Raw genomic sequence first — 15,768 nt, 5'->3', positions numbered from 1 at the left:
TCTATCCGCGAGGTAAATAGGTAGGCACAGGTTCCTTGCCCTCATCCTCGACATCTTCCGGGTTATCCTTACCACGTCCCCTCAAGGTTCACCGCAAACCAGTCACCAAAGGTATCTTACCCACCTTCCATCAAGATAAGGTAGCCATCTACCCTGGCCAAGCCAGCCCCGAAGCAGCTGCCGTGCTCTTGCCCTCTCACGACAGACTCGGGTCTTGTCTGTGCCTATGTCAGTCCATGTGGTGGCTGAACACATCGCCCGGGCTTCTTTGTGGGAAATGGGTCAATAGTCAGTCAGAGCGCAGCAGCAATGAATGTATGGACCCCTCTTTCAGTCTCATTTGGCAACGGAACTCTACCTTATAAAACCCTGGGCTCCTAAACCCGGGTTGCCCTCTGGGCTGTGATCCAGTCAGTCTGGACTCTGCACTGCCTGTATCCTGGGGCCACCCACCTGTATTAGTGCCGATACGCCCACCACCTACCCGCAGACGTATGGTATCCATCCAGACCTTAACTTACCTACCTTGGATACATCAATACCTTACCGCACTTACGTCCCTTCCCCGCCACTTTTCGTCTCCGTCAACACCACACGTCCATTGTTGGCGATCCCCTCCAGCCGTAGCATCATACCCGCCGCCCTCTGGCTCTCTTATGCGCCCATACCGACTCGACGACGACCTCTGTACTCTCTCCCATGGCAGGGCCAACTTCACCGGGCGCTGAAGGCCCCACGTATGCCCCGCCTCATCTTCCTGCTGGCTGGATTGCCCAGTGGGATGGTGCGAGCAAGAAGTACTACTTCGTGCAGCTTTCCACGGGCGTCTCGCAATGGGAGACCCCGACGGATGCCGCGCCCACCGGCGCGACACCTGCTCAACCTTCTGATCACCCCTATGGTGTTCCTCAACCCGAGGTCATCACCCATCCTGACGGCAGCCAGACGGTGAAGCATGCCGATGGCACCCTCGAACCCGTCAACCCCTCCATGCCTCCCGACACCACCAGTACGAGGGGCATCGACGGCCAGACAGGCGATCGCGGACTCGGCGTACGTGTCATGCGACCCTTTTTCCCTCTCCATATAACCTACTCGCGCGTTTCCCGCCCGCTGCTTTGTTCCTGTTTTGCGTTCGAATGCGATTACTGACTTGGGTCCCTCCCCAGAGCATGGCCATGAATGCGCTTCTTGGCAGCGGCAAGAACTCGAATCACGGCTCCTCTTCCGGCAACCAAAGCAGCTCAAGCCCCTTCGGTGGCATTGCCAGTCAATTGATGAACGGTATCGGTGGGCACGGTAACAGTCACGGGAGTAGCAGCGGGGGCGGCAAGAGTTCACTGGGCAAGATTGGCAGCTCTCTAGCTTCAAGCCTGCTCTCGAGCGGAAAGCAGTCTCAGCAGGGCCAGTCGCAAAATTACCATGGCGGCCAGTCCTCGGGTCATCAACAACAAGGTGGTCTGGCTGGATCTCTAATGGGTGGCGTTGCCACCATGTTTGGCGGAAACAAGCAGAGCCACGGTGTATGTCAGAGAGTGCACTCTCGATTGCCAGGCGCATGACTGACTTGAGCATCTAGGGCAACAATGATTTCGGGTACTCCAATAATGCCTCTGGTGGCGGCGGAGGTGGAGGCTACACCGGCCAGGCTCCTCCTACTTCTTACCAGCCACCTGGTTCGTCTTCGCATAACCAGCACTCATCTACTCCAGCGGGGGGTTCATACCACTCTCCTGCGCCGAACCAGGGCCAGAACCATTCGCAGCAGTCGTATGCTCCACCTCCTAACCAGTACCCCCCTCCGCCAAACCAAGGACAACCTCATCACAACAACTCCTACGGCGCGCCGTCTCAACAGTCCCATGCTCAGTCCTACCCACCTCCACCCTCTAGTGGTGCCCCTTCGTATGGTCAGCAGCCCAGCTATGGCGCCCAGCCAAGCCAGCAGCACAACCAGCAGCACAACCAGCAGCACCAACAGCAGCACCAACAGCAACAACAATACGGAGGATATAACCCCGCGACCTATAGCAATGGTCCTCAAGGCCCTCAGACTGGAGGGGGCTATCCCAGCCAACCTTCCTACGGCGGCCAGCCTTCTCAACAACCCAGCTATGGCAACCACTACTAGATGTCTGTGAAGAGGCGTATATTCACAGAGTGCTCCCGTAGCTGAGTGAGACTTGGTGCGGCTTTCGACGTCAACTGTACACATGGACTGTTGCACCTAGCCGTTCGTTTTCCCTAGTAAGATATGCTCAAGAATGACGCAGGGGAATGCCAATTTGGTAGGCAAAGTGGACGTTGTCACCTCCTTCAATTCTTGCTGCTTGATGATGGGAGATGTGCGACGAGCCTTGGATATTATTTGAAGCAAGACGCGGGGGCTTTTTTGTACCCAGTGGAATTCCTGTCGTTAGAGGTCCTTTCGTTTTGAGCAAGAGATGAATGCATGGAGAAGGCGACGCGTTGCATTGATTACGTGCTCAGAGCCTCTTCTTCGTTTCCGTGGACCGGTCTTCATCGGCGAGTACCGGTTGAATCCAAGCGAGAATGCATTTAGATAGAAACCAAGCTGAAAGCGCCACGAGTACGATGTAAGCGACGGTAGGCATCAAGGACCGTGGCAAAGCATTGAACAAGAACGGGTCGAGGATCAGGTCAACGCTGACGGGCTCGACTTTGGCCATGAGTGTGTTGTTGTCTGTGAAATAGTCCGCCGAGGCCGAAACCCGAAGGAACAGCAGCGAACTTTCATGCTCCCGTCCTCTGCTCTGCAAGGCTTGGTGCGCGTCGGCATCATCCTGATCAGACTGACGCGAGAATGCATAAGTTGCCAATGATGAAATGAGCTCTGGAGTATCCCACACAGCGGGCAGCTCAAAGACATCGAGCGCGAAAGCAGTGGGTTGCTGTATATGATAAGAATTCTATGCCAGACAATATGCCAGATAATAAAAGGGTTCACCAAATAACGTACCGTGGCCGACCAACACACTCGAAGTTCGTAACGCTGGCCTTGGGTCAAGTTGGTGAGCAGCAGCCAGGATGTCGTGCCCAGTGGAGAGTCCGAGGTTGGAAATGACGCTGGCAGTTGAACCCGTTTGGACCACTCATCGGGTGTGAGGACGTCTAAACGGAGGTCCTGAATTGTTGGTGGCGTGGTCGGAACGTTGACCGTCTCGGGCCCAAGAAAGATAACCTTTTCGGTATTGGCTCGAACAACATCGAGGCAGCAGGCCAGGGCGAGGCGGGCGGCGAAGGCTAGACGCATAGCTGTCTGTTGGCTAGGTATCGATGAGGCAGCAGGTTCCGGTTGTAAGTTATTCGGAAGCCTTGAGGAGTTAATCGGCTGCCTGGACAGCTTTTGTTGTGATGAGGTGTGGCCGGTGGCGGACGATATGGTGATCAGCAATGTAGTTGAGTGAAGCTGTTTGGTAGGTAGGGATTACTCGGCGAGAAGAGTGTGAGACAGGGATGTAGGGTGAGGGGACTGGGACGCTCGAGAGGATTGGTCTGTCATTCTTCAACCCTTACCATAGCACCTAACTATTGCTCTGCAGGCTGCTAGCAATCTTCTCTCAAGGTGGCTTTTGGCCTTTTTCTCCCTCTCTCTTCTGCCTTCTCCTGTCTTAGATCTTAGGCTTCTACTTTACCTACACATGAAACAGTAAACGTCTTTATCGAATTCCATTTTGATACAACGCCAGGCGGCTGCTTTATTACCGCCACCGCGGTTCGCCGATGGGTCCTGTTTCCACACGGCGATTGAGGATTCCTGGAGCCTGGTGAGGTGCGGAACCCGCCTTACTAATTGACTCTCCATGGACCTTGAGTACAGATGCGGGCTCCATATGAAGAGACTCTCGTGTTTGGGTTTATCCAACGGCTGTCATTTGCCTGAGCTTGTTTCTGATGCTTGAAGGCTGTTGGAGGTCTTCTCAGAGCCAAACAGAAGAAGACTATCTCCATCTAGCCCATACCCTTGTCTGCATACATCCAATTCCGCGTTTTGCAGGATGAACGTCTTGAGACTTGTTCTTCAACGACTGTTCGATGTTTAGTTGCCCAAGTGTTTAGGTACCCATACATGAATGCAGGAAGGCCTGGCTGGTGTCTCCATTTCTAATCGTCGTAGAACACGTCTTGGAAAGAAAGATTGGACCACCCCAGCTTGAGGGTTTCTCGTATTGTACTGTGTGGTACCTCAAGGCATGGTGATAAATGAATACATAGTTCCTTTACCTCCCGCACTGAGAGCTGTCACTCCGACCGAGGAACGACAGAATGGAAGGGACCTGAGATGCTTAGGTACCTTACCCAAGCGCCTAACACAACTTTCCTGAGGGAACCTTACTACGTAGAAGTGCGGTGAGCCTCGCCTGCCAATGGCAGATTAGGTAGCCTGCAGAGCGATTTCTCCAATGTTTCCCAGCGTGCCAGGTTCCGAGGTACGTACCCAAGGTTGCCCTGCACCTGCCGAGTCCCCCATCCAGGGGGCCAATGAGACATCCCCGGTGCCTCCCGTCGTGCGCTCCTGCCATTGGACGGCATCGCCAACGACAACAGACCGTGGGCAGACGCGCTTACCACTTTGGGCCCGTTCATATCAACAAAACTTCGCCGGACTCGCTACACGGCCCCTGGCGCACCAAATTTCCTACCCCACCCCGATTTCTCGACCACCTGAGGAACCCGGTCCCACGTCCCACGTCCCACCTCACCTCACGTCCCAAGGTCTCCGCGCCCCGGTTCTGCTAGCAAGCACCATCAGTTGGCAGTCCACTGCACCACCCAAAAGACCACAAGCACGAGCCCAGCACCTATTATTCCTTCCCCTTGCACTCGCCAGGCCTAACCTAACCTTTTCAACCTCCTGTCCGACATCCTCTCGTGATAGCTGCAAAGACGACATTTTTTGCTTGCTTCTCACCTCCTCGAGCCCTGCTTCTTTGCTCTCCTCTTTCAGTCGCTTGTCTATAACCTCAAACGATTCGCCGCCAATATGCGTGAGGTCATCAGCATCAACGGTAAGCAGATCCGACTTTTGTTTTGATCCCCCGACCCCACGCGTCCGCCTTCACCGCATCCTCGCCCCCAGCTACCAATGCGCATGCCGCAATCGCCTACCATAACGGCTATTTGGTCTTTTGCCTTTGAACACTTGCTAACTTGTCACTTTAGTCGGTCAGGCTGGTTGCCAGATCGCCAACTCCTGCTGGGAGGTATGTTTCTCGTTTCTCTTCGATACCCCCATATCGCCGAATCGACTGTTGAAAACGACTTGTCAAAGCGATACTCGAAGAGAATAAACTTGGAAACGCCAGCTCGAAGGAAACAAACTAATCGTTAACATCCTTTAGCTTTACTGCCTCGAGCACGGTATCCAGGTAAGCTTCCAACACGTCTTCGTTTTCATTCCGTTCAGCATGCTAACGTGCAACTCTCACCAGCCCGATGGATACTTGACCGAGGAGCGCAAGGCTGCCGACCCCGACCATGGTTTCAGCACCTTCTTCTCCGAGACTGGTACGATCTTGGCCAGACAAAGCTTCCGAGCCATCTATTGAGTACTGTACTGACCAAACGGAATGTGTCTAGGCCAGGGCAAGTACGTCCCCCGTGCCATCTACTGCGATCTTGAGCCCAATGTCGTCGACGAGGTCCGCACTGGCCCCTACCGCGGTCTCTTCCACCCCGAGCACATGATCACTGGCAAGGAGGATGCCTCCAACAACTACGCTCGTGGCCACTACACCGTTGGCAAGGAGCTCATTGACCAGGTTCTCGACAAGGTCCGCCGTGTTGCCGACAACTGTGTTGGTCTTCAGGGCTTCCTCGTCTTCCACTCATTCGGTGGTGGTACCGGCTCTGGCTTCGGTGCTCTCCTCATGGAGCGTCTCTCTGTCGACTACGGAAAGAAGAGCAAGCTCGAATTCTGCGTCTATCCCGCCCCTCAGACCGCTACCTCTGTTGTTGAGCCGTACAACTCTATCCTCACCACCCACACTACCCTCGAGCACTCTGACTGCTCCTTCATGGTCGACAACGAGGCCATTTACGACATCTGCCGTCGCAACCTGGGCCTTGAGCGCCCCAACTACGAGAACTTGAACCGTCTCATCGCGCAAGGTAAGTTTTACAAGAACAAGGACAACAAAAGGCTTCCTGTCAGAAACGTAGAATACTGACGAGTGTTCTGCAGTTGTTTCCTCCATCACCGCCTCCCTCCGCTTCGACGGCTCCCTCAATGTCGACCTGAACGAGTTCCAGACCAACTTGGTTCCCTACCCTCGCATTCACTTCCCTCTGGTCGCCTACGCGCCCATGATCTCGGCCGCTAAGGCCGCCCACGAGGCCAACTCGGTCCAAGAGATGACCATGTCTTGCTTCGAGCCCAACAACCAGATGGTCAAGTGTGACCCCCGCCACGGCAAGTACATGGCCACTTGCTTGCTGTACCGCGGTGACGTCGTTCCCAACGATGCCCACGCCGCCGTTGCCACCCTTAAGACCAAGCGCACCATCCAATTCGTCGATTGGTGCCCTACTGGCTTCAAGCTTGGTATCTGCTACCAGGCTCCCCAGATGGTGCCTAACGGTGACCTCGCCAAGGTCAGCCGTGCTGTGTAAGTTCTGCCATGATTGCTTAAGAGTGAGAATGTATGTCGCTGACAGTGATCCCAGGTGCATGCTTTCCAACACCACTGCCATTGCCGAAGCCTGGTCCGCCCTTTCAACCAAGTTCGATCTCATGTACTCCAAGCGTGCCTTCGTTCACTGGTATGTTGGTGAGGGTATGGAGGAGGGTGAGTTCTCCGAGGCTCGTGAGGATCTCGCTGCTCTGGAGCGCGATTACGAGGAGGTTGCTGCCGACTCCCTCGAGGGTGAGGAGGGTCTTGAGGCTGAGTACTAAGAAGTGTATATCCTGGCGATTGGATGCGGATCAAGTTGCGCAGCAACAACCCCGATTCTTTATGGGGCGCAGGCTTTGGTGTCATGGATGTTTGCAATGATGCTGTCGTCCTACGGGGCCAAAGGCGTGTTTACTTCAGTTGTTAGAGTGAGAAAAGAATAGCCGACTTTAATACCACGGGGATGAATCACCTCAATGCTTCGAGTTGTGTAGTGCTACGTATTCCCGCCGGCATACAGATACCCTCAGTACCACCCTTGTACCGCGTTTCACTCAGGTCGACGACTACATATTGTTATGCGAGTCTTCATCGTAGAATACTTCTATCATCGGAGGCTCTGTTTCCGAAGGCATGTTAGGAGAAATCATTACATTACACAATCACAATCATCCTCGATACGCTGGGTAAGGTTGGATGGCAGCAGACGGGATACAATGGTACCGGAAGCATGGCGCGGAGGAGTCGGATGTGTCAAATGCGGATGGGGATGCAGCGGGAGGCGTGGCCGAGCTTTGAGATGGGGCGCATCGATGCAGGTCGACTACGGACGGGAACTGAGGTACGTACCTCTTCAAGGCAGAGGTACCCAAGTGTGTGGCTTGGCTTGCGAATCACCTTGGCCAGCCTGACGACCTGCCAGCGGAGACCAATAGTCCCCCCAGCCGTCCACAATCGACCTCCTGCTTGCTGTTCGCTACCTTACCTACCTAATTACGTTGGGAGGAACCAACGTCCAAACACGAGATACGTCCTGTTACATCTCTCTCTGAGATAACAGAACCGGGCACAGCATCTGGGCATAAGGTAACTTCAACCCATTCCTAATTTTCCTTGTCAGTGCGTGTGTGTGGTTTCTAACGTGCCGTTTCCCCGTTGATAGAACCGGAGTTGATCGAGCCCCCAACCCCCCGGAAATCGCATCCAAATTGACGACAACCGACCAAACTTCCCGCCAATCATCCAAATCCGGGCGACCCCAAGCCGCGCAAGACTCGTAGCTTCTATCGAAAGGAGCCCTGATATTTCAAGATGTCTGCCGAGGGCGTCGATGCTGGTGAGTGCGCAAGTCCCTATAGCGCTTGCGCGCCAGCCTGAATAGAGAAGAGCCAGCGTACTGACGACAGCCGCGTCTCATAGCCGCGCCGAACCTGAACCTGACCCCCGAAGAGAAACGTCTCTATGGCCAACTGTTCCGCCAAGCCGATACCGAAAGCGTAGGAGTTGTCACTGGCGAGACCGCTGTCAAGTTTTTTGAAAAGACTAGACTCGATTCAAGGGTACTGGGAGAGGTAAGGACACAACCCGGTGCCAACACCCGAGAAACGACGATGATAGCTGACGCCAAAGACTACAGATATGGCAAATTGCAGACAAGGAGAACCGGGGGTTTTTGACCCCAGCAGGCTTCGGGTTGGTGCTGAGACTCATCGGCCACTGCCAAGCTGGACGTGAGCCAACGACTGAGATAGCCCTCCAACCAGGACCTTTGCCGCGCTTTGATGGCATGCCTCCTCCAGCCGGTCTCGCGTCTCCTACACCCCCGCCCGCTGCTGCTCTACAAGCCCAAGGCACTGGCAGCGGATCGATCAGAATTCCTCCTCTTACACCTGAGAAGGTTAATCAATACTCTGGATTATTCGAGCGTCAGCCGCTGCAAGCCGGAAATCTTCTGCCCGGCGATGCGGCTAAGTCCATCTTTGAGAAATCAGGCCTACCGACTGAAGTGCTGGGCAGAATCTGGCAATTGGCCGACACTGAACAGCGCGGAGCATTGGTTCTGACCGAGTTCGTTATTGCCATGCACCTGCTCACATCAATGAAGACGGGTGCTCTCAGGGGCTTGCCCAATATCCTCCCAGCACCTCTCTACGAGGCCGCAACTCGACGCGGACCTCCCGCTCCTAGGCAATCACCCACTGCAACTGGGCCTATCTCGGCAATTCCGCGACAACTCAGCGGCACAGCCCAGTATCGTGCTGGTAGTCCTCTTGGTCGCCCGCCCATCACCGCGCAGACGACTGGCGCTCCTGCTAGCGACTGGCTAGTCACTCCTGACGACAAACAGCGCTTCGACGTCCTCTACAACGACCTGGACAAGACTCAGAAAGGTTTCATCACGGGCGAGGAGGCTGTTCCCTTTCTCAGTCAATCGAACCTCCCCGAGGACGCTTTGGCCCAAATTTGGGATCTCGCAGACATCAACTCCGAGGGGCGTTTGAACAGAGACACTTTTGCTGTTGCCATGTATTTGATCCGTCAGCAGCGAACTAGACGCGATGGCACTGTTTCCCTTCCGGCATCACTCCCACCAAACCTCATCCCGCCTAGCCTACGAACGCAGGCCCGCCCTCAGACCTCAGGATCTCCCTTTGATGCTCCTCCTCCACCCCAAGCCCAGGCCCCAGTTCCGGCTCCCGCTCCCGCCCCGAAGTCTGCTCTTGATGACTTATTTGGCCTTGATACGCCACCAGCACCCGCTCCTGCTCAAGTTGCCCTGTCTACCGGTGGCTCGAATGCGAACGATCCGTTCGGCTCTGGCTCGGCTGTTCTAGCACCCTCGTCCCCTATCCGGCCATCGCCTACCGGCAATCAGTTCAAGCCATTCGTGCCCTCATCCTCTTTCGGCCGTGGACTTACAGTTCACAACACTGGAGATTCTAACTCCGGTCGGCCCCCTGCTCCCTCAGCATCTGAAGATCTTTTGGGAGACGGTGACCCTGAGGTCAGCAAAAAGCTGACAAACGAGACGGCCGAGCTTGCGAACCTGTCGAACCAGGTCGGCTCTCTGTCCAAGCAAATGCAGGAAGTTCAGGGCCAACGCACCACAACGCAGAACGAACTGAACCAGGCCAACTCCCAGAAGAAGAACTTCGAGCACCGCCTCGCCCAACTCCGTACCATGTATGAGAAGGAAGCTAAAGATGTCGAATCTCTGCAGGTGCAGCTCAATACCTCGAGAAACGAGACGAAGAAGCTACAAGGCGAATGCATGACGCTGGACGGCACCTACCGAGACCTGCAGACGCAGCACCAGCAAGTGTATGCAGCACTGCAAGCTGACCAGCAAGAGAACGCCAACCTGAAGGAGAAAATCCGCAACCTCAATGCAGAAATCGCACAGCTGAAGCCCCAGATCGAGAAGCTCAAGTCCGAGGCGCGACAGCAAAAGGGACTCGTTGCTATCAACAAGAAGCAGTTGACAACTAACGAGGGTGAGCGTGATAAGCTACAGAGTGAGATCACTGATCTCCATAAGAGCAACGAGGAGCTGTCTCGCCAGGTGAACACAAGTTCTCCTGTAGCGTCGTCGGCTCAAGTAGCCAGCCCAACGCCCTCGACTGCCAGTGGAAACAATCCCTTCTTTAAGAGAACGGGAAGCACTGATATTATGGGTACTTTCACTTCGCCGCCGCCTGCCAAGCCTTCGAGTGGTGACAAGTCCTTTGACGATGTCTTTGGGCCAGCGTTTCCCCCTGTCGGCACTGCCAGCACCCCGCCGCCAGCTAGCTCCTTCAACCCGCAACACACAGGTGCGTCGACCGCTAGCGTGGGCTCTTTCTCGACACCTCCTGTCTCCATGCCTCCCAATATCAGCAGGCAGGCTACCCTCGCAGCTGAGCCTCCTGCCCCCCCGCAGTCTAGACAAATCAGTTCGAGCTTCCTGCCGTTTGCCGACGCGAACGAGTCTCTGAGCTCTTCTCGGGCTGTCTCGCCGCCCGCTTCTCGAGCCGAGGGTGAGGTCGAGACCCCCCAGGCAGCCTCCCTGCCTGGAGCCTTCCCCCTGGAGCCTACGGCTACGGGTCAGAGCACGGCATCTACTTCAACTGCGAGCTTCCGTGAGTCAGCTGCTCAAGGTGATGCGAAGCCTTCGAGCACTGGAGCTGCAGCCACGGGCGTGGCTGCAGGCGTGGTTGCGGCTGCGGCTGCGACAGGCAGCGATGCGGCGGATTCTGACCCATTTGCTGCGATGGGCCCGAACGACGCCAAGGCTGATTTCGATGATGCATTTGCAAGCTTCACCAGCGCACACAATAACTCTGACAAGTCGGGTGCTGACACAACCAAACCCTTCTCAGCTTTTGATTCTGAATTCCCACCCATCTCCGAGCTTGACCGTGACGACGATGACGACGATTCAGATACTGCCAGCGAAGGGGGCGGCTTTGATGATGACTTCGCCCCGGCGTCTCCTCAAGCGAAGAAGACTGAACCTCCCACGGAGCCCAAGGATGCCGTTTCCCCGACTGTTCCGGTGGCTGCGGCTGCTCTTCCTGCGACTGAGGATTCGGTCTCCCCTACGTCTATCCACAACGCTACTGCTACTGCTACAGCAGCACCTACTATTCCCGAGACATCGGAGGCTAGCATTACCTCAGCGCCCACGACTACACAACATCCGGAGCCCAAGGCCCAGTCTTCCTTTGACGATCTTGATGACGAGTTCGAGGGTCTAGAAGATGCTAAAGAGGGTTCTGCCGATGATGACTTCCAGACAATTTCTAGATCTGGTTTGGATGATTTCAACCCAGTCTTCGACAGCAGCCCGCCACCCAGCCAAGCCAAGACAGAGTCTACTGCCTTTGGACAAGAGAGCAGCTACGACTTTGGATCAGTATCACCAAAACCGGCCGCTGGCGAGATTGCTAGTGCGGCATCGAAGAGCTCAGCAGCGGCTCCGGATGCACAGGACTGGGATGCCATCTTTGCCAGTCTCGACTCACCCAGTGACGCCAATGCAAACCCCACAGCAAGTGCTCCTGCCCCTGCTTCTGCTCCTCCTGCAGAGGATACTCGGCCAACTCCTGGTAGAGCCCTGACGCACACGGGCGAGCATGATGATCCGATTTTAAAGAACCTCACCAGCATGGGCTATTCGAGAGAGGACTCCATTCTCGCTTTGGAAAAGTATGACTACAACTTGGAAAGGGTAAGTGGATTGATTTCCTTTAAGGATCGCATGCATCACCCCTTGCGTATGTGGCTGACTCTGTTAACAGGCTGCCAACTATCTCGCAAGCCAGTCGTGAAGATAGCAGAACACAATCAAGAAGAGAAGAGAAACGCAGTTTTGTTTCATTATGGGAGGCAAAGGGGCGTGAACCCTCATGATTGCAAGCGTTCCATTTTCCCCGCTTAGCCTGGAGATACCTGAATGTGTTTGGAAGTTATTCGGAAATCCCCTTAGCCCTAACCCCCGTTACGCCAGGCCGCTCGATTCTCCCCTTGGATTATGGTGGGCCTCCGGTGATTAATGTGTATGTAGGATGTACATGTCGATTCGATACTAGCATAGCAATGTCACAAACCTTTTCTGATATGATGTTTACCTGCTCACTGCCTCACTGCGTAGTTCGTTGCGTGCTCAAGTAGAGCCAATGGTAAGATTGGATAAGGTAATGGCTGCGAGTGCTATGACTGAATACTTGTTTTGGTACGAACATGCTATTCTTGTATGCTGTACATAAACTTCAGACAGTAGCATTGTTCCCACTACAGAACGTGAATATTCGTGCAGTTGATTTGCTTCCTTGTTGTTCATTGTTTGTACCATTTGATGAACTTGCTTGACTCCGAAAGCCGTGACCAAAAGACAAAATCCCCATGTGCTTCTTCAAGTGTCCATATCTCTAGCCTAATTTCACCTATCACTGCACGATGGGAGAAGAAGAAGAGAGAGAGAAAAGTACGTCTAACACGTAATCTTCCATAATTACATTCTCTGGGTGGGTAGAGAGAATCATTGTCACCTGCTGCCCTTTCAGATGATTTTCCACACCCTTTGCGTGCCCATCGTCCTCATCACTCGGGCTCGGTCGCCCCCCTTTGGGAACTTGCAAATCATTGTTTGACTGCAGCTTGCAGTGTATATATAAACAGTGCCGGGAAAGGCGGCCTTTCCTTACACCTCCACTTCGGATCTCCTTCCTTGCTCGACTTGTCCTCGTCGTCTTCGCGCTCGTTCATCACTTGACCTTGCCCATGATCGTCTCGGGCCCCCTGACTACGTCAATCTGCGCCGCCCTCGCCTTGACGGCGTTGAGCATGCTCCTCTCAAAATCGTCGCGTGACCGCAGCACCGCTTCGACCCAGTTGACCTGCAGATCCCAGTACGCCGTCTTGAAAGCCTCAAACGTATCGGGGATGGCGTCCTTGTCGACGGTGATGAGCTGCAAAAAGTACTCAGTGACGCGCCATGTCTGCTTGACCGAGTTACCGACATCGGGGTTCGGTAGGGCGCTGAAGTACTCAAACGCCGTCGAGATGTCGTTGAAGAGCTTGTCCTGCACTGGGTCGGCCCGGCGAAACTTTGCGCCCTTGTTACGTACCGACGAGAGGTAGCGCACGAGGAGCTCGTCCGAGAAGATCTCAGTGAAAATATCGACGAGGGAGTGGTGGAGCACCTGGCGGTAGTCGCCGACGTACTCCTCAAATGTCACCACCATCTGCTTCATGGCCGTGCTCGTGTACCACTTGGGAGTAAAGAAGTCCGCCATGACGAGCTTGAAGTCGACCGAGAAGATGAGCTGCACAAACTTTGTGATGCACCACGTGCTGAAGTCGATGTAGCCGTCGCGCAGCAGCTCGACTTCGGTCTCCGCCCGCTCCATGTACGCCGGCGACACGAGGGGCTCAAACTTTTGCTTAAAGTTGGAGAGGTAGCCGAACCTGTTCTCTTCCTCATTGTCGTCAACGCACGCAATTTGATCGTTTGCTGTGGCGACGAGCCAATCTTGAAGGGGCTGGAATCCCTCGAGCTCCGGGACCTTGCCCGTCTCGAATCTAATAGCTTCCTCTTCGAGCATCTTCTGCCACGACTGCTGTCTACCGCGTAATCTTAAGAACATGGCGTCAATGACACCCTCAATGACGTCAATGCGCTTCGAGTTGGCCGCAGCGTCAATCTGCTCGCGCATCATACGCCACATGTCTACGAGGTTCCTGGACCTGAAGTAGCCGTATTCGTCTTGGTCCAAGTTGGAGCCTTCGACGTTGCGTTCTGCAAAGTCCTTCTGTTCCGCGTTGAAGATGCGCTCGATCCATTCGTCGAGGAACTTGATGATGAGCTGTCGGAAGTCGCGGACCAATTCCGTCTCTCTCGAGTCGATGACGTGGGGTGTGAGATCCTCCTGCTTGAAGCCGAGCTTTTTCATCTTCTTGTAGTACTTTTCCGGGTAGTTGATGATCTCCAACGTATTAGCAGAAGCTGCGTCTGGGTCGTCAATCATGCCGGTGAGAAAGTCGTGCATCGTCTGGTGATATATATCGCCATACGTCTTGAGGATTTTCCACTTTTTGGGCATCAACGGCGTCATGCCCATCTTAACGGCATTCAGGTCGTTGAAGTACCACTTAAGAATCTTGTCGAGCGCTGAAGGGTCGTCCAGGAATTCTCCTCTGGCTTCGTTAAACTGGCCCTCTACACTTATCTTGATGGCCTGTGTGAACTTGTCCTTGTACCCTCGCACCTTTTTCGCGCCGTCCGTGATGCTCTGGAAGCGCGTTGCCATCTCCTTGTGATCCTTGAGCGCCTCTTGCAGTGCTAGCACCCTCTGATCACTCTTCTCTTCAGCCTCAATGACCACGGCGAATCGTACCACTAATCCATTGTTGTCGTTAACCACCAAGTTGATAAGGTTCAGCGCCAGGATCCCAATGTGCTCGTCAAACCAGTCGATCATGGTGTCGAGCCTCTGGAAGTAATCCTCGAGCGTCGATTCCAGGCTCGGGTCTTCTGCCCTCTGTATCTGCTCCATGGCATCGTCTCGAATATTTCTCAGCTGCGTCAACTCGTAGTGAATAGGCAGCAGGTTGGGCATGTTCTCCTTATCCCCCTCGTCCTCGTCTAGCATGCGGTCGACAATGGCAAGCCGCTCATTAAACGTCTCGAGGTTCTTGCGCATGGCCTCGACAGCCCCAAAATTCCGGTGGGCCTGGGAGACGAGGTTAATGCTGTTGAAGTCTTTAATCATGTTCTGCGATTCGGAACATAGGCGATCGATCTTGATCATCTCCTCCTTGATCAGCTGCACCGTCTTCTGGCCGTCTGACAAGCCCGTCATGCCGGACTGGGTGGTCTCAAGCTGCTCGCGCAAGCCGCTGCGGAGCTGGGAGTCGACGGCTGTTTTCTTGCGAGAAAATTCCTGCTTCAGACCGGCAATCTTCTCAAGATCATCTGGGTGGCGGAGGAGCTCCGCGAGCTTAGGGATGGGGGCATCCATAGCGGGCAGGCTCGAGGCAGCGAGGCTTAGGCCGCCAGCTGTCTTCGGCTTGAATTATGAGAAATCTCGTCGATGAATGAGTGTCGATTACTCTATCGGTTGGCTCGGGTATCAGTTGCGCATTCGGTATAGAGGGTTCGGGGGTATTTTCACGGCGTCGTCATTAATCATGTCGGTGGAGGGTGTTAGGTGTTGGGCTGGGAGGTCATCGCATTGCATGCTGCGACTCGGTTTCGTGTACCTTGCATGGGGTCCAATTCCCACCTCAAGTCCGGCGGCAGGGAAAGGGAGAGCTGGGGAACTTTGTTGGTCTGTGCATTCTTGTCCCGCTGTGAGTGACTTCTGCAGCGGCCTGTGCACTCGAGCTGCCAACGCTGCAGGGCAGCATCTCTACAACAATGGATGAATTGCAACTGTGCCAAAGTGTGATAAGACAGTGTTTGTTTTTTTGTTCTTTTGATAAGGTAGTAAAAGTTCTTTTTCCTCAATTCTATGATATTCGTGGTATCTCATCCAACTTTCGAATGCCTGCCTCAAGATGCTGTCAGTCCAAGAAATTGCCCCTCCGCTGGATGCTAAGTATGAAAATACACGATGCCTCTAAACTACAAACCAAACACGGATAGCAGGTG

General features: G+C 54.4%; 5 protein-coding genes across 5 annotated transcripts; 3 read left to right on the top strand and 2 right to left on the bottom strand.

Annotated features, from left to right (window-relative positions):
- Positions 1–699: 699 nt before the first annotated feature.
- On the top strand, positions 700–2,131 carry CTAM01_02521 (WW domain-containing protein; the record flags this gene model as incomplete). The annotated part of the gene is made up of 3 exons (XM_060518559.1): positions 700–1,053; positions 1,170–1,523; positions 1,580–2,131. The coding sequence occupies 3 exons, from the start codon at positions 700–702 to the stop codon at positions 2,129–2,131; spliced, it is 1,260 nt and encodes a 419-aa protein (XP_060387192.1).
- Positions 2,132–2,486: 355 nt separating this feature from the next.
- Positions 2,487–3,274, bottom strand: CTAM01_02520 (uncharacterized protein; the record flags this gene model as incomplete). The annotated part of the gene is made up of 2 exons (XM_060518558.1): positions 2,487–2,912; positions 2,981–3,274. 2 exons carry the CDS (start codon positions 3,272–3,274, stop codon positions 2,487–2,489), a joined length of 720 nt encoding a protein of 239 aa, XP_060387191.1.
- Positions 3,275–5,005: 1,731 nt separating this feature from the next.
- Positions 5,006–6,916, top strand: CTAM01_02519 (tubulin alpha-B chain; the record flags this gene model as incomplete). The annotated part of the gene is made up of 7 exons (XM_060518557.1): positions 5,006–5,030; positions 5,185–5,225; positions 5,364–5,390; positions 5,454–5,529; positions 5,602–6,132; positions 6,206–6,629; positions 6,688–6,916. 7 exons carry the CDS (start codon positions 5,006–5,008, stop codon positions 6,914–6,916), a joined length of 1,353 nt encoding a protein of 450 aa, XP_060387190.1.
- A 1,030-nt stretch (positions 6,917–7,946) lies between these two features.
- Positions 7,947–11,944, top strand: CTAM01_02518 (UBA/TS-N domain-containing protein; the record flags this gene model as incomplete). Its single annotated transcript, XM_060518556.1, has 4 exons — positions 7,947–7,971; positions 8,055–8,206; positions 8,272–11,844; positions 11,915–11,944. 4 exons carry the CDS (start codon positions 7,947–7,949, stop codon positions 11,942–11,944), a joined length of 3,780 nt encoding a protein of 1,259 aa, XP_060387189.1.
- Positions 11,945–12,880: 936 nt separating this feature from the next.
- Positions 12,881–15,136, bottom strand: CTAM01_02517 (exocyst complex component Sec6; the record flags this gene model as incomplete). The annotated part of the gene is made up of 1 exon (XM_060518555.1): positions 12,881–15,136. The coding sequence occupies one exon, from the start codon at positions 15,134–15,136 to the stop codon at positions 12,881–12,883; it is 2,256 nt and encodes a 751-aa protein (XP_060387188.1).
- Between the last annotated feature and the right edge of the window lie 632 nt (positions 15,137–15,768).

The sequence above is a fragment of the Colletotrichum tamarilloi genome (genome assembly GCF_030869305.1).
Source record: "Colletotrichum tamarilloi strain Tom-12 chromosome Unknown Scaffold_5.1, whole genome shotgun sequence".
In the NCBI taxonomy this organism is placed as follows: Eukaryota; Fungi; Ascomycota; class Sordariomycetes; order Glomerellales; family Glomerellaceae; genus Colletotrichum; species Colletotrichum tamarilloi.
This window is presented reverse-complemented; position numbering and strand designations above follow the sequence as displayed.